The sequence below is a fragment of the Equus quagga genome, chromosome 15 (assembly GCF_021613505.1).
Source record: "Equus quagga isolate Etosha38 chromosome 15, UCLA_HA_Equagga_1.0, whole genome shotgun sequence".
Classification (NCBI taxonomy): Eukaryota; Metazoa; Chordata; class Mammalia; order Perissodactyla; family Equidae; genus Equus; species Equus quagga.
In genome coordinates, this window is record NC_060281.1 from 81,910,007 (window position 1) to 81,926,482 (window position 16,476).

The window sequence follows — 16,476 nt, forward strand, 5'->3', positions numbered from 1 at the left end:
GCATGCTTCACACACACACCCAGACACCATGTCCATATTCACACCACTGTACACACCGTCAGAACATGGTTGACACCCCCCCCCCATCCTGTGGTCCTCCCACCCCACCCCACTCTCTTGCTCCTCCCTGTTTAGAGCCATGAGCCAAACACAGCCCCAGAATCCAGCCCCTTTATTCCAGGAAACACCCCAGGAAGGATGTCTCTATGTCCCTTGAGAGGAGCTGGAGCGAGGGGAGGAGGCGCGGGCTCTCGTATCCCTTTGGAAGATGGCAAAACCGAGGTCACATACCCAGCCAAGTAAAAACTTCCCTCCCCTAAAACAAACAAAAAAAAATCCAGGGACTGCAAGGTTTTCAACTTTTTTTTAGAGCCATGGAATCGTTTCCTAAAAAGGACTCTCAGTAGACACTCATTGTGTAAACAGATGAAAGGGGCGTTGCTTGCTCCGGCTCCAGGGGATGGGTACGGAGGGAGGGGTGTAGGACCAGCCCTGCTCAGCCCTCTTGCCCACGGTGGCCTCTGGCATTCTCCAGAACCACGAGGGCTCCTCGGGGGGCAGCCTGCAAAACACAGGCCACGCGAGGCAGAACGAATGGGAGCTGTCAGCGCACATCTTCACTCTGGACTCCTGGCGGTCAGCTGGAGAGACAGACCCACCCACACTAGTGCCTCCACACACCCTGGCTACTTGGGGTAGCAATGATCCCCATGGTCTCCTGGGCAGCTGCAGCAAGAGCAGCTTGAACTAAGTGGGCATCTTGGTGCCTGGACCCCACGGAAATCCTGGAGCTGGGCCAGCCTCGTTCATCCACCTGTCTGTCTCAGTCCTCCTGTCTCTCTCAAGCCCTGGTTCTCAGACGCCCCTCTTGTATAATTGGATGCACTGCTAGAAGGAGCACTTTCTAAGGAAAAGGCCCAGTGGGTGTTATCAATTCCAAAGCAAGTGGCAGTCCGTCACTCTGAGGCAGAAAGGATGAAGTCTGAGGCGGAGGAGAATGGAGGCGCAGGGAGACCCATCCAGAAGGGAGTTCAACAGCTGCTTGGCCAGGGAAAAAACAATTACGGCAAGAGACCCCACAGGTCGGGAGGGGTGGGGTTTTAAAGCGTGTTCACAGATTCTCGGACACTCCTTCCTCTGAGAGCTGGAGCGTCATTCACCTCTCCTTGAGCGTGGGCTGGAATTCGTGACTCACTTCTCACGAATAGAAGGTGGTGGAGGAGATGCTGTGTGACTTCCAGGACTAGGTCATGCAATGCGTTTGGGCCTCCTCCCTGCTCTCTGCCTCGGATCGCTCTCTCTGGGGGAAACCAGCCGCCATGTTGGGAGGACCCTCAAGCAGCCCGCGGAGAGAGGCCCATGTGGGGAGGACCTGAGGCCGCCAACCAACAGCCACGTGAGTGCCCGTCCTGGAAGAGGATGCCTTGGCCCCGCCAAGGCCTCAGAAGCCTGCAGCCCCCACTGACATCTCGACCGCAACCTCCTGAGAGACACAGAGGCCTCATCACCTGACTAACCCACTCCCCAGTTCCCAATTCCTAATGTTCAGAAGCCACGTGGGGTAATAAGTGTTTGCTGTATGAAGATGCTAAATTTGGTGACGATTTGTTACACAGCAATGGATAACTAAGGATAGGAAGGGAAATGGAGGCAGCCTCGATATCCTTAGGGCCACCCATGCGTCCCTGAGAGGGACCCAGACTACTGGCTCGGGTCTCACTGCTGTCACCTTGGCCAGAAGGCTTTTTCAGAAATTAAAATGGATCACACCTCTCCATTGCCTAAAACCCCCAGAGCTTCCACCGCACTCACACGGACACCCAGGTGGCTTAGCTCGGCCTGCAAACCCTCCTGTTAGTGATTCTTTTTTTTTTTTTTAAGATTTTTAATTTTTTTTTCCCTTTTTCTCCCCAGAGCCCCCCAGTACATAGCTGTATATTCTTCGTTGTGGATCCCTCTAGTTGTGGCATGTGGGACACTGCCTCAGCGTGGTTTGATGAGCAGTGCCATGTCCGCGCCCAGGATTAGAACCAACGAAACACTGGGCCGCCTGCAGCAGAGCGCGTGAACTTAACCACTCGGCCACGGGGCCAGCCCCCTGTTAGTGATTCTTTAACCTGGATCCCCCTTAGAAGCACCTGGGGGACATTTTTTAAATGCCACACCTGGGTCCTGACCCCAGAGAGTCTAATTTAACAGGCCTGGGGGGCCCCGGGCAGCACACGTTTTGAAGTGTCCCATGTAATTCCAATGTGCCGTCGGCTGTGAAAATCAGAGCAGCGGTAGACACGGTATTCGAAAAGATGCTGCTAAGGCCGATGTCAAAGGGTGTGCTGCCTATATTTCCTTCTAAGAGTTTTATGGTTTCAGGTCTTACATTCAAGTCTTTAATCCATTTTGTGTTGATTTTTGTGCATGGTGTAAGGTAATGGCCTACTTTCAATCTTTTGCGTGTGGCTGTCCAGTTTTCCCAACACCATTTATTGAAGAGACTCTCCTTTCTCCATTGTATGTTCTTGGCTCCTCTGTCAGAGATGAACTGTCCTTAGCTGTGTGGTTTTGTTTCTGGGCTTTCAATTCTGATCCATTGATCTGTGTGTCTGTTTTGGTGCCAGTACCATGCTGTTTGGATCACTATAGCTTTGTAGTATATTTTGAAGTCAGGGAGTGTGATGCCTCCAGCTTTCAATTAAAAAGGACAAAATTGTCCCATTTGCAACGACATGGATGGACCTGGAGGGTGTGATGTCAAATGAAAAAAGCCAAAGAGAGAAAGACAAATAGTGTGTGATTTCACTTATATGTGGAAGATAACAAATACATGGATAAAGAGAACTGATTAGTGGTTATCAGAGGGGAAGGGCGTTGGGGGGTGGGCAAAAGGGACAGAGAGGCATGTATGTACGGTGATGGATAAAAATTAGACCACTGGGGGTGAGAACGATGAAGCGTATTCAGGAACTGATAAACAATAATGTACACCCGAAATCACACAATGTTATAAAGGATTATAATCCCAATATAACTACTCAAAAAAAATCAGAGCAGCGGTGCTCCAATCGTGGTCCCAGAAACAGCAGCATCCTTATCGTCTGGGAAGTTGTTAAAAATGCAAATTCTCGGGCCCCACCCCAAACCTGCCGGATCAGAAAGTGGGGGTGGGGCCCAGCAGTCTGTGTTTCGAAAGATTCCGGGTGATGCTATGCACGCTCCAGGCTGTGAGCCCCTGTCCTACACGATCTGGTACCCCGTCTTCCCCAGGCCCCACCCACCTCCCCATTCTCACCTCCCACTGCTCCTCCCTCTGCCGACTCGGCTACAGTCACAGGCTCCTGATGCTCAAACATGACTGCACGTTCCTGCCTCAAGGCCTTTGCCCTGCTGTTTCTCTGCCTGGGACCCAAACGCTGCTCTTCATGAGTTGCTTCCTTCTTGCCCTCCAGGTGTGCGCTCTGTGTCCCACCTGCAGGTGCTATCCCCGACCGCCCTCCTAATGCCACCTCCCCCACCAGGCACTCTTCCCACATCCTCACTTATTTTTTATAGCTCTCATCATATTCTCCATGACAGCGACCCTGTAGGTCACATCCATTTCCTGGGATAATGCCTGGTGTATGATGGGTGTTTAACAAATATTTCTTGAGTGACTGTAGACCACTCCCCAGGTTAATACTCTCCAGTGGTTCCCCATTCCCCACAAGGCCGATGCTTTAGTTGGCATTCAAGGCCCCGTGTCAGTGGGCTTCTGCTCCTGACAACTCTCCTGGGACCTTCTGCGTACCCCACACTGCCTACCTGAGGATGCTGAGTATTTAGGATGTTTCAGGAGTTCTGGTCTTTGAATTTGCTGTTATTTCTGTCCTGTGGTGACTACCTAGAAAACTCCTATTCATCCTTCAAAACCTGGCTCAAGATCTCACCTTTGTCACTCTTCCCGAGCCCTCCATGTGGAGCCCTCCATTCCTCCAACCTTCATGACCCCCCTGCACCTCGTCCAGCACTCCCAGCCTAGCACTCAGCACTCTTGATAGCTGCACAGCCCAGTTTCCTCCGCTGTGGAATGTCAATCATAACACTCCTGGCTCGTAGGGGTCTTGTGGGCGTTAAAGAGTTAATATTTGCAAAGCGCTCAGCACAGCGCCTGGCACAGAGCAAGCGCCCACTAAGTGGAAACTGTTGCTTGCTTCGGCCCAAGCCTGTCCATGCCTCTATCTCCCCAACTGGCTGGAGAGCCCCTGAGAGCCCTGAGAGCAGAGCTGGGGCTGACTCATCTCTGCATCTCCAGCGCCTGAAGCCCACGTGGGCAGCCGATAGATATCTGCTGAACCGAACCGAATTACACAAGTTGATCTGACTCATCTTCCGATGGACGATCCCCTTGGCTGCCGCCTCCTCAGAGAAGTCTCTCCTGACACCCCGGGTGGGTTAGGGCCTCTTCTGTGTTTCCACAGTCTGCGATTTAATCTGCCTCAACCCCATCTCACTATACTGCCCTTTTCTGGTTTCACGCCTGCCCCCCACCCCAGGCTGTGAGCCCCACGATGGCAGGGACTCTGTGGAATTCACCTCTGTCTCCCCAGAGCTTGAGAAATAAATGGATGAATCAGTATCATCAAGGGCTGAGAACCTTTCCCCAGCTGGAGTGGGTTCTGGGCTAGGACCACAGTGGTGGACTGCACAGGCAGCTCATGATAAAGGGGACAGTGCTTCCTAATCAGGGACAGAGCGGGGAGTCCCTCGGCCACCTGCTTGCCCATTTCCATTCCAGTCATGTGGCTGAGGTCCTTCACACCTTGTGGCCTCCAGAGCCAGCAGCCAGAATCTGGCTTGGCTTATCAGAGGCCTCTTCACAAGCCACTGCAGGTCAAGGGACCCAGGACACAAGGGGAGGAGAAGGTCAGCTCACTCCCCGGTGCCCCCAGGGCAGCAATGCCAGTGCCCAGGCCTGGGATGAGGGTCCTGTCCCTGTTCCCCAGTCCTTTGGAGCCTCGTCTCCTCTTGGAAAGTCAGCTCCCTCCCCTGTGGCATGTTCCGATCCAGAACATTACTTTCTTCTCCTGTCCATTGTCTGGACAGGTGGGTGTTTCTTCCTGGGGGAAAAGCAAGGGTTTCTCTTCTTGGAAACTCCCGCCTCACCCCTCCCACGGGCATCTCACATGCCTCACGCTCAGACTTACACCTGCACGCACATCAACACCCACTCGTGCTTCTCCCACACACAAGCATCATTCTGGCCGCTTGCACACATTCACACAGTCTCCTGCACACACGGCCACTATGATTTGGAGATAATTATGTATTGGCATTAAGCTCACAAACATGACCAGCTGACCTTGCGCACTGCATGCCACGCACTCAACCCCAGGCACAGCCCCACTTGACCGCACAATTGCAAACTCCCACAGACCAGCTCGCAAACAGTCCTGCTCACTGGCATGCATGTGTGCATGCATACACACGTGTGCACACACCCCCTCGCATCACTCTCTCCTTGTGGCCGCATGCTCATGCCCGTCCATGGAAAAGTCAAGAACACCACAGGACAGGCAGGAACCTGAGGAGGAAGGGGTTGGAGATGAATGGAGCCTGGAACATCAGGCCCTACCGTTCTGCACAGTTGTCCTGGCAACGGAAGATGGTCATCTTCTTGTAGTCGAAAAAGGACACGCCTCGCAGGGCCCGGCTCTGGGTGTCATCCAGGTAGCAGCCGATGTACTTGGCTTTGGGGAGAGGAGAAAAGCCAGATTTGGCTGGGTACGAAGCTGAAAGAGTTACAGGAGTAACCGGTGTGCCCCTGGCTACGTGGACTTGTTGACCTTAGGCTACCAATCCCATCCTCTGAGCAGAGAGGCACAAACAAGTGAGACTGACGGTCATGTGCATTGGCAGAAACTGACCCACGAGGGCAGGGGAGTCCAATGGGTAAGGCTGTGGGCCCTGGAGGCCAGCAGAGAGGAGGAGGGGACCCTCCTGCAGAGAGGCTTAAACTCAAGCCCCCGGACTCTACTGGCAGCAACTGGGCACCTAGGAATCCAAGGCAAGGTCATTCCCTAAGCACCAAGCAGATGAGACATATTAAGGCAGCTCTGAGAAGCTCAACTTTTGACAGCATAGGATCATTTCTACAAGTTGCCTTGAGATATTTATTCTTCCTCGAAAGGAACACTGTACTTGGATATCTCGAGGTCTAGGTTTTCATCTCACTTTCATTACTTTCTAGCACCGGACTAGTGAGTTTGGGCCAGTTAACCTCTCTGAGGCCTAGTTTTCTCCACAGAGGGGGTGAAAATACCAACCTGGTGAGGTTGAAATGGAACGATTTGCGTAAATGTTTCTACCATAGTGTCTTGCATGTAATAGACACAAGGTTCAGGTGAGTGGAATAAGAAACTGGCCATTCACAATGCAGTGTAGGTACTTGACAGTTTGCCTATATTGGAGGCCAAGGTGAATACTTCCATTCAAAGGAAAATTTTAAATTATGTAGAACACCCATCTAATTATAAACCATTTCTTAGTTTTCTTAAAGCAGTAAACATTTTCCTGTACTTCACGGTAAATAGTAATTCTTACACATGAAGATGGCACTTTACAGTTTATAAGGTCTTTTCCCGTATGTTGTTACAATTATTATAATTAATTTGGACATGCACTTTGCTAAATGCTTTGCACACATTGTCTTATTGAATCCTTACAATGGTCTTATGTGGTAAGTGCTAATATTCCCATTCTATACAGAAGAGGAAACAGGCCCAGAGAGGTTAAGTCACTTGCCCAAGGAAACACAGCTTGTACATGTGGAGCCAGGATTGGATGCAGGCAATCCGGCTCCAGAGACTATGTTCTGAACTCCTGCTGGCTTATTCTTGAATCTGGGGATCTCTGCAATGACCCAAGTGAAGTGGGGAGCACTGGCTTTCCCGAGCTCTTTTCTTAGATGATCAAACAGAGACCCAGAAAGGTGAAGCGGCCTGGCCGAGACCCGCAGCTGACAGGTGTTAGAACAAAGATTTAAATCAGGTCTAGGGGGCCCCACACCCGTTCTCTTTCCACTGTTCCACTTGGAGGTAACTGGAGGTTGGACGGAGGACCTAGCAGCCCTTGGAACTAAACGGCCGTCATAAAGAATGATGGAGGAAAGTGCGACACGCCACTTGATCACTCTCCCTGCCGAGACAGCTGTCTATTTAAACTGTGGGCTTCCTGCCCGCCTTGCGCCCCTGGGAGAGCAGAGTCTGGCAGAGGATGCCGGCTCCTTACAGAGCGATCGTGGGCCTCAATGCCACGCTGCTAAGTGCAGAATTTGTCAGTCCCGCTGGAGATGCGCCTCGACCTCGATCACCTTGAATTTCTTTCATAAGACGGAGGTGATTTGTTCGAACAGTCCATCTTTAAAAGAAACACGCCTCCTCGAGCGGGCACATCAGAGGGTGACAGCTCAGGAGAAGCCCGCATCTCGTCACTGGGCTTGTTCAACGACAAACGTCCTTCCTGTTACAGATGGAGTCACCACCCTGCGACCTGGGGCATGGGTGCTGTTCACACCTGAGCTGGGAGAGGGAGCGTCCACGGGCCACACTGGTGACGGCTGCACACCAACCTTAGCCCAATAGTTCACTGGAGGACAGAGTGTCCAAGGAGGCATTGTAAGGCAGCAGGAGGGGGAAAAAGAAGAGGGAGATGGAGGGAGGAGAGAGGGAGGAAGGGATGGGACAGAGGGAGAGGACATGGAGAGAGAGAGGAAGGGGAAAAAGGCTACTTTGGCAGCAAGAGTTCTCTGTCATCAGATCAACAGACTGTGTGTGTGTGCGTGAGAGAGAGGAGCAAAACTCTCACGTGTTGAGGACCTACTATGTGCTGTCCACTTCGCTACGGGACCTGCCTAATTTGTTTCATTCGACTCTCACACCCTTCTTGTTAACCCACTTTATCGATGCGGCAAATGATCGCAGTGACTATGACATCTGTCTGCCTTAGACGCGAATCTCAGGTCTGGCATAGGGTACGTGCTCTCACCTGAGAGGTGAGGTCACTCGTCACATTGCTTCTGTCCTTCCTCTGTTCCCCGTGGCATTAGAAGCTACGGCATCTGCCCAGGTGCCTACAGCTTGTCAGCGTCTCACTTAAAATTTAAGCGCAGGCCTGTCCTCCACCCATTCTACACTCGGGGAGGTTTCACTTCCTTGCGGCCCACAGGCCCCAGGATCATAAGGAGCCACGTGGAGACGTGATGGGGAGGAACGCTCGTGCTCCAGAGACGCCGGGCTTGGATCTGGATGAACTATGGCTGTGGGCGGTGTCACCTTAGGCTGCGGGTAGGTGTGTTTGTCTCTATGTGGGACACTGGACTGTGTGAGATGAGATTTTTCTAATCAAATTAATGGGAGCCAGGGTGTGCATGCGTACACATGCCCACTGTGCAGGGAGGGCGTGGACTGTAACGGTACCATCCGCACCCTCAAAGCACCCCTTCCTCCTATTTTCCTATTAAAAGACCTTGACCACAGGGTCTGGTCTTGACCATGGGGAGACGCTGACCTTGACATGGCCAATCGTATTGTCGCCCCCACCAGCCAGTGATTGGTTGCTCCGGGGAAGGGCCATGACCCATTCCCTGGATTCTTATAGATTAAATGTGGGAGAAGGAAGTCTGTCTCCCATGGGTCATGACGTTGGCATCCTGTAAGCTCAGAGCCACCACTGTCACCATCCCTGGAACCAAAGTCAAGTCTGTGTCGGAGGAGAACCAAGCCAGAGAGAGACAAGCAGAGAGGAGAACAGAGAGAGCAGGGCACAATCCATTCATTTAAAAGTCCAGCCTTGGGGCCGGCCCGGTGGTACAGCGGTTAAGTTCGCATGTTCTGCTTCAGCGGCCTGGGGTTCGCAGGTTCCGATCCCGGGTGTGGACATGGTACCGCGTGGCAAGCCATGCTGTGGTAGGCGTCCCACATATAAAGTAGAGGAAGATGGGCACAGATGTTAGCTCAGGGCCAGTCTTCCTCAGCAAAAAGAGGAGGACTGGCAGCAGATGTTAGCTCAGGGCTAATCTTCCTCAAAAAAAAAAAAAAAAAAGAAAGAAAAGAAAAGAAAAGAAAGTCCAGCCTTTTTCAGAGTTTGGTGACAAGACAGAATACATTTTCTCCTTTAGCTCCAGCTGGTTCAACATGGTTGTTTGTCCCTTGCCACCAAAGGAGCACTGACCAATATGCTGATCCTCAAGCTAAGTTGCTTGAGTCCACCTGCTGGGAGGGTCTGGACCAAACCCACAGGCAGGCCTGTCTATCCAAAGCTGCCTCTTCCCATGGACCACACTGAGTCTCGGCTTGAGAGGAGGGCATCTCCATCCTCACCTGAGAGGCCTGCGCGGGGGAAGATGGAGAGGGAGGGTCCCTTAGGAAAAGGGCTGGGACTTGACTGTGGGGCCATCGTCCCAAAGCCTGAGCTTTTACGCGCTCTCTTAGCCTCCCACTGGGCCAGCCTCAGGCTGAGACGGGCGCACACAGCAGGTACTCAACGACCTGCTGATGAACAGATGACCCTCCATTTCCTCATCTGTCAACAGGAGGGAGAAAAAGATACCCGACCCTTCCTCAATGCTTGGAGAAACACAGGCGCGGTCTGCACGCACGGTGGCCTGATGAACGGGCTGAGCTCTGTGGGTCAGGATAGGGACCTGAGTCAGCTTCCTCCCTGTGCTGAGCGAGGGCTGGCGACTCCCTCCCCACTGACCCTTCAGGGCAGGCTGTGGCCCTGTCTCTAGAATCGGGTCACCCCGCTGAGCGCCAAGCTCACCAGCCTGGGTACCGCCAGCCCACCTGAGCCGTTTTCCCAGGGCCTCGCCTTCAGATCCCGCGGTGGTGGCAGAATCTCCCCCCGGGTTGGAGATGAGGGGAGAGGTCAGGTGTGTACAACAGGGGCAAACTCACAGCCACTTGAGGGTGGATTAACGGCCGAGTTCACACCATCTATCAGCTCGTCTCCACAGCCCACAAATATCGCTGAAACGGCACAGTCGCCTAGCCGGGCTGTTTACCTCAGGCACAGAGGCCAGTGAGGGAGGGGCGAGCCCAGGAGGGCACAGCCATCTGGAAATGAACCCTCCTGCCGGTGTGTTTTTCTTTCCTTTACTTTTTTCCTTTGCTTCAATTAATCCTCCTTTTCAAAAAATTTTGCTGTCTTCAATAATGGTAACTTGTTAAAAGGGTAGCTAAACAGGAGCTAATTTGTATTTCTCTTGTTTACTGTCTGTGAGTCAGTTGACAAACAGGAGGCATTACAGTGTACTGGAAGGAGAACACTTTTGGAGTCAACCCGATCTGGGTTCGAATCCTGACACTGCCGTAGCCTTGCAGTATATTACTCAAGCTCTTGGAGATCACACTTCCCCTGCCTGAAAAGCGGGAATAAAAAAATAGGGGTGTTCTGGCTTGAATTGTGTAAAAAAAAAAAAAGATATGTGGAAGTCCTGAGCCCAGGATCTCAGAATGCGACCCTCTTTGGAGATAGGGTCGTTGCAGACGTAATTCATTGTTATGAGGTCATATGAGAGTCAGGGGGCAATCCAGTATGTCTGGTGTCCTTCTAAGAAGATGGCTTTATGAAGGCACAGGCACACAAGGAGAAGGCCACGTGAAAACAGAGGCACAGATTGGAGTTAGGCAGCTCCAAGCCAAGGCATGCCAAGGGTCTGGCGACGCCAGACGCTAGGAGAAAGGCGTGGAACAGATTCTCCTTGGAGCCTTTGAGGGTGCGCGTCTCTGCCAACATCTTGATTTTGGACTTGTGGCCTCCAGAACTGTGGGAGAGTAAACGTCTGTTGTTCTAAGCCTCCAGTTCATGGTACTTTGGTACAGGAGCCCTGGGAAACTAATACAAGGGATTAAAGATGCACTGTAGGCAAGATTCCTTTTTGCGTTGAGCCTGGTACAGAGCAGAGAATCACGAGACAGTCATTTCCCTGCTGGGATTTGCTGCCATCCTGGAAGATGGTCCGTCGGGATGACCACTGCTGTGCCGTCTGGGTTTCCTCGTGCGGGGGACGGAATTTGCTGCTCCTTTCTAGGCTTCTCTGGGGCACAAGGGATGCATCTTTCCTTTCGGCCACGGCCCAGGGATCCCACAGACTCAGCTCAACTATCTCGTCCGAGGAAGGCACCGTGATACAGCCTGTGCATGAACAGGACCCCTCCCTTGTGATCCCAGAGCCCCCTGGCTAACCCCATCAGAATACTTTTCTAAACAATTTTCCAAGTACTGTCCATTACTTTTCAAATTAGAAATAATTTAGGCTCATTGTAGAAGAATTTTTAAGAAAATGAAAAAGTGCTATAATGGGGAAAAGCAGAATACAATGCTATGTATATAAAATATATGCTTCGGAAATACACCCATAAAGGAAATAGGAAGGCGATACGCCAACAGCACTGACTGTGGCTGTTGTTGGATGGTGGGGCTGGGCCATTTTTATTTCACCTTTCTCTTTTTCTATGTATTCTAATTTTTCTACAATGAGAATGTGTGACTTTGATAATCAGGAAAAAAGTTATTTTTTGAAAATAAAATTTCTCTTTTTACTTGCCTGTCTTCTCCCAGGGGGGTGTGAATATTCCTCAGAGGGAAAAACTGGGCTTGAATCATTCCTATGTCTCAACCTCCCAGCATAGGGCAGGGCACACAGTAGGTGTGCAATAAATACGGAATGAATGAATGAATGGAGTTGGGGATTGTATAGCTTAGTGGTTAAGAATAAGGGCTCTGAACTCAGACAGAATTGGGTTGAAGTCTGCTCTGCCTCTAAGCAGCTGTGTGACATTGGGCAAGTTACTTAACCACTCTGACACTCTGTTTCTTCATCTATGAAAGGGGCTCGATAATTCCTACCTGATGCGAGGCTGAAAGGAGAGTATGGATGCACAGTCTCCCTGACACAGAGCAGACCCTCAATAACCTGCAGAGACCGGACCTTCAGGTTAGGAGGAGGAGATGGGGAGTCGGTGACTTCTGCCCCTTCCAAAATGCACACTAAGTCCCCCCATATCCTCCTTCATGCCCAGCGTATACCCCTCTGTAATTTGAGGGGGAACAGAAACAGTACAGGCTTTGAAATCAAACTGGAGTTGGCTTCTGGCTCTGCCCCCATCTGGCTGTGTCACCTCAGGCAAGCCACATCACCTCTGTGCACCTCTGTTTTCTCCGGCAGAATCGCAATATTAATAATAACAGCTGACACGCATTCAGTGCTCACCGTGTGCCAGACTCTGTGCTGAGCATTTTCTGTGCACTGAGAATAAGGCAATGCTGCGGTTAAGGTTCGAGTGTAAGATTCAAACCACCTGGGTTCAAATACTGGTTTACCCCCAGCTCCAGCTGGATAACCTTGCCTAAGTCACTTAACCTCTCTGTGTCTCATTTTCCTCCCTGTAAGATGGAGTTAATAACAATGTCCAACTCACTGGGCTGCCATGAAGATTACATGACGTAATAGACGCCAAGTGCTTAGAACACTGCCTGGCACTTAGAGAACACATAGTCGATTTCTCTTATATAATCATCTGATGTTAGATACTTTTTATCCCAAAAAGGAAACTGAGGCTCAGAGATGCAGAGTGACCTGCCCAAAGCAGCACAGCCAACAAGATGCAGAACTGGGATTTGAACTCTATTTGCTGCCCAAAGTAAAGGCTCTCGCAAGGCTGGGGGAGGTAAAGGACAAGCAAGATGACTGGCACGTTTTAGGTGCCAGCTCCACCCAGGAAGTCAGACTCCCACCCGGTCCCAGCCCAGCCTGGGAGCAGCTCCTCCCTCCCCTCCCGGCCCGTGACAGGGGCTCCGAATCCTTTACAGCTCAAGTCCCGTGTCACCGCATCAAGCAGAGCCCTCACCAGCTTCAGAGAAAAACCCGAGGTGTTTTGCATCAGTTCAGAGAAACCTCGCACTTTTATTAGCTTTAATCTAATATTTCGTCTTTCCTCGCTGAACTCTGAATAAGTTAATCAAGGACAGGCTGGATTTGTGTTTTCCTAATAACGCGGCCGGATTCCAAAGGCTGCCTGCTGAGAACTCTGGGCCCCGGGCTTCTTTCATATTTTCTCTCCCTTCTCTCTTTCCATTTTATAATATTATTGTTGTACGTATCAATTGTGCCACAAAGAATTCAGGTTCTATCAGGGAACCTTGACAAACACAGGCAAGTATCATTCATGTAAGGACCATGACAGGGGGCACAGAGGAGGAGCATTTGATCAAGACTGGAGCGGGGTCAGGGACAGGCTCTTGGAGGGAGCTAAGCTGAGACCAGGAGGAAGAGTAGAGTTAACCCTCGGAGGCACTCCAGGCAGAGGGATGGTCACTCATTCGTTGGTCCATCCAACATTCGCTCATTCAACAGTAGGTATTGAGCGCCATCTTTGTGCTGGGCGCTGTCCCAGGTGCTGATACAACAGAGGCGGCCGGGACAGGCAACATCCCTGCCCTCATGGAGCTTGCAGTTTAGTAAGGGAGAGAGACTATAAACAAGGAAGCAAACACATAAACGAGAGGCTTTCAGATGGTAAGTGCTGTGACAAAAATAAAACTGGGGAATGTGGTTGTACCTAGGTATGAAGAGGGGCTATTTTGGTTGGGACAGTCCAGGGAGGCCTCTATGGGAATGCCAGGTTTGACTGGAGACCCGAAGGAAGGGAGGAAGGGAGCCATGCAAAGATATGGGGGGAGAGCATCCCAGATGGAAGGAACTGCCTATACAAAGATCCTGAGGTAGGAACGGGCTCGGTGTGTTCAATGAACGGCAAGAAGGACAGTGGGGTGGGGTGTGGTGAGGGGCGTGGGGAGTGTTACAAGATGAGGTTGGGGAGATGGGCCATGGCAGGGACTCTAGAATTTATCCTATGTGTGATGGGAACATATCTTAAGGTGCAGGCTTGTGACAAACTTTGGGGTTTACAAAGTTTGGGGCTTACAGGTGGAGTTTGGAGTGGCTGGGGTGAGGTGGAGCTTGGTAAGTAGAGAGGATGGAGCGAGAAGCCGCATCACAATTTCTCCCTAAATGTAGCACCTCACCCCTCACCTGCCTAAAGATGGGGTCCCTTCCTGAGATCCACGAGAATTTCCTGGTCTCCTCTAAGAACCTACCATGTGCCAGGCATTCTGCTAGGTGCCTTCATAAACATTGTCTTACTGAACTCTCAAAAGAGTCCTGGAAGGGAGGAGTCACTATTCCCATTTTATAGATGACAAAACTGAGGCATGAGAAGGTGAAGCCACTTGCCTGAGCCACATGGCTGGTGGGGGTGGAGCTGGAACAGGAACCCATCCCCCAATCTGTTCTGCCAACGTCCATTTGTGCCAATCTCATAAATTGCAGAGGTTGCAGGGTCCCCCCCAGCATGCTGGCCAGATGGGCAGACGTCAGCAGACTCTGAGACAGGTATAGAGCCAAGCGTTCAGGCCAGCCAGACCAGACTAGAACCCCAGGGCTGCTACTCACCAGCTGTGCGGGCTTGGGCAAGTGTCTTCACTTCTTCAAGCCTCAGTTTCCACATCTGTTAACTGGGCACAGGATCCCATTCCTTGTTCAAGTCCCCAAAATGTAGTGAAAACCAAATAGAGTAATGCACCCACAAAGCAAAGCCCTTTTGGACTCTGAAAGGCTAAGAAAATGCAACAAAATATGCTCAGGGCAATGATGTTCCCCAAGCACCATCACCAAGGGATCCAGCGAGGTGGAGGAGAGGCCGTGTTGGGGAGGGGAGGCCATGTGGTGGAGGAGAGGCTGTGTGGGGGAGCAGGAGCTCTGCCCCGACTAGCCATGTAACTTTGGGCTTTTGGCGTCTCAGTTTCCTCATGCTAAAAATGGGACTCATAGGACCTACCACATAGAGCTGTAATAATTTGATGCATGTAAAGTGATTAGAACAGCAAGTGCTCAGTAGATGCTAGCTGTTTTTATTTCCATGTGTATTTAACAAGGACTGAAAAAAGGCCGCAGGGGATGGTCACACTCTGACTTCTGATAAATGCAGGGTCCAGATCCGAGCTTAGCTGTTTACAAGTTGTGTGACCTTGGGCAAGTTACTTCATCTCTCTGAGCTTCAATTTCTCCTCTGTGAAATGGGGGTGATAGTGAGACCTCTTGATATCTGTGGCGATCACACTACGACGGCTGGTTCCATCAAACACTGGAGACTGGCAGCTGTTATTATATTACTCTTCTCTGCCTCCCTGCTCCTCAGCCAGCCTCCACGCCCACATGCTCACCCCTCTTACCTCGCTCCTCCTCCTTCTCCCGGACGACCCTCCCCTTGAGGGCTCGGCTCCAGGCTCCACCGTAGTCGCCCAGCTTGGCTCTCTCATTCCCGTCCTTGCCCTTGAACCAGGGTCCGTACCTGCGGGCGATGCTCGAGGCTTCGCCTGCATCCCGGAAGCCTCTGCCCAGATGCAAGTCACCCAGGAAGGGCAGCTCGGCGCCCTCAGCCGGGACCCCCGCGGCGGGGTTGGCCTGGTTCTGGGAGACGGCGGGCTGGCCCACGAAGCCAGAGTGAAGGAAGACGAGGCTCCCGGCTGTCAGGTAGAGCACCAGGAAGGTAAAGAAACGTACAGGTTTCCGGCGGAAGTGCCGTTGGAATTTGAACCAGAGCTTGGCCATCGCGGGATCATTCCGGACTGGCTCGCTGGGGCTCGGTTGCGGGTTGGCTGAGGCAAAGAGATTGGAGGACAGAGCTCATCAGCCCTCCCGGGGTCACGGTGGGCTCCTTTGGGCCGCAAAAGGGGTTCTGAAGCTCGGGGCACCCCAGAGTTGGTCCCATTTTCCTACATCTTGGTCTTCGCCTCCTAGAGTTCCCAAACAACTTTGAAAACAGCAATCAGAGGAGGACCCCTGGGTCACCAGCGGCTGCAGCTCACTTCTCTCTCGGCTCCTCAGGGCTGTCGGGGCTGGCTAATTTCACTGAGGGCCATTTCTGGCCTCTTCCCCAGCGTGTCCACCTCGTAGAAGCAGACGCTGATGGGCCCCCATCCGCTCAAGCATCAGGGCTCAGGGCTGCCCCCTGCAAAACAGCACAGACACAGGCATAAGAAATCTCCTCCCAGGGGCCTAAGCTCGAAGGTTCTTGAACATTCTCAAGGGGGGATACAGAGTCCAGAGAGGGGAGGAAACCAATGGCCCGAAGCACTCAGCAGTGCTGGACAGGAGCCCAGTCCGGAGGCTTCTAGAATACTGCCTTTTTCTTTAAACTACACTGGGAATTTGGGGGCTTGACTCCTATTGGAGCTTCATTTAGGACAAGCACAGGTTCTTATGCCCCGCACTTCCTCTATATTTGTTAAATATACACTGATTTGTGGGTGACTTTTTTTTTTTTGAGGAAGATTAGCCCTGAGCTAACTACTGCCAATCCTCCTCTTTTTGCTGAAGAAGACTGGCCCTGAGCTAACATCCATGCCCATCTTCCTCTGCTTTATATGTGGGACGCCTGCCAC

At 51.7% G+C, this 16,476-nt stretch overlaps 1 protein-coding gene across 4 annotated transcripts in view; it reads right to left on the reverse strand.

Moving 5' to 3' along the window:
• The window catches only part of WSCD2 (WSC domain containing 2), a 108,409-nt gene that overhangs the window by 34,938 nt on the left and 56,995 nt on the right, over positions 1-16,476 (reverse strand). For all 4 annotated transcript variants that reach the window (XM_046639084.1, XM_046639088.1, XM_046639086.1 and 1 more), the window contains exons 2-3: positions 15,265-16,043; positions 5,606-5,720 (exon numbers count right to left, since the gene is read on the reverse strand). In XM_046639084.1, the coding sequence (XP_046495040.1) occupies positions 5,606-5,720; positions 15,265-15,643 (494 nt within the window). In that variant the 5' untranslated portion in view covers positions 15,644-16,043. The remainder of the gene's footprint in view (positions 1-5,605; positions 5,721-15,264; positions 16,044-16,476) is intronic.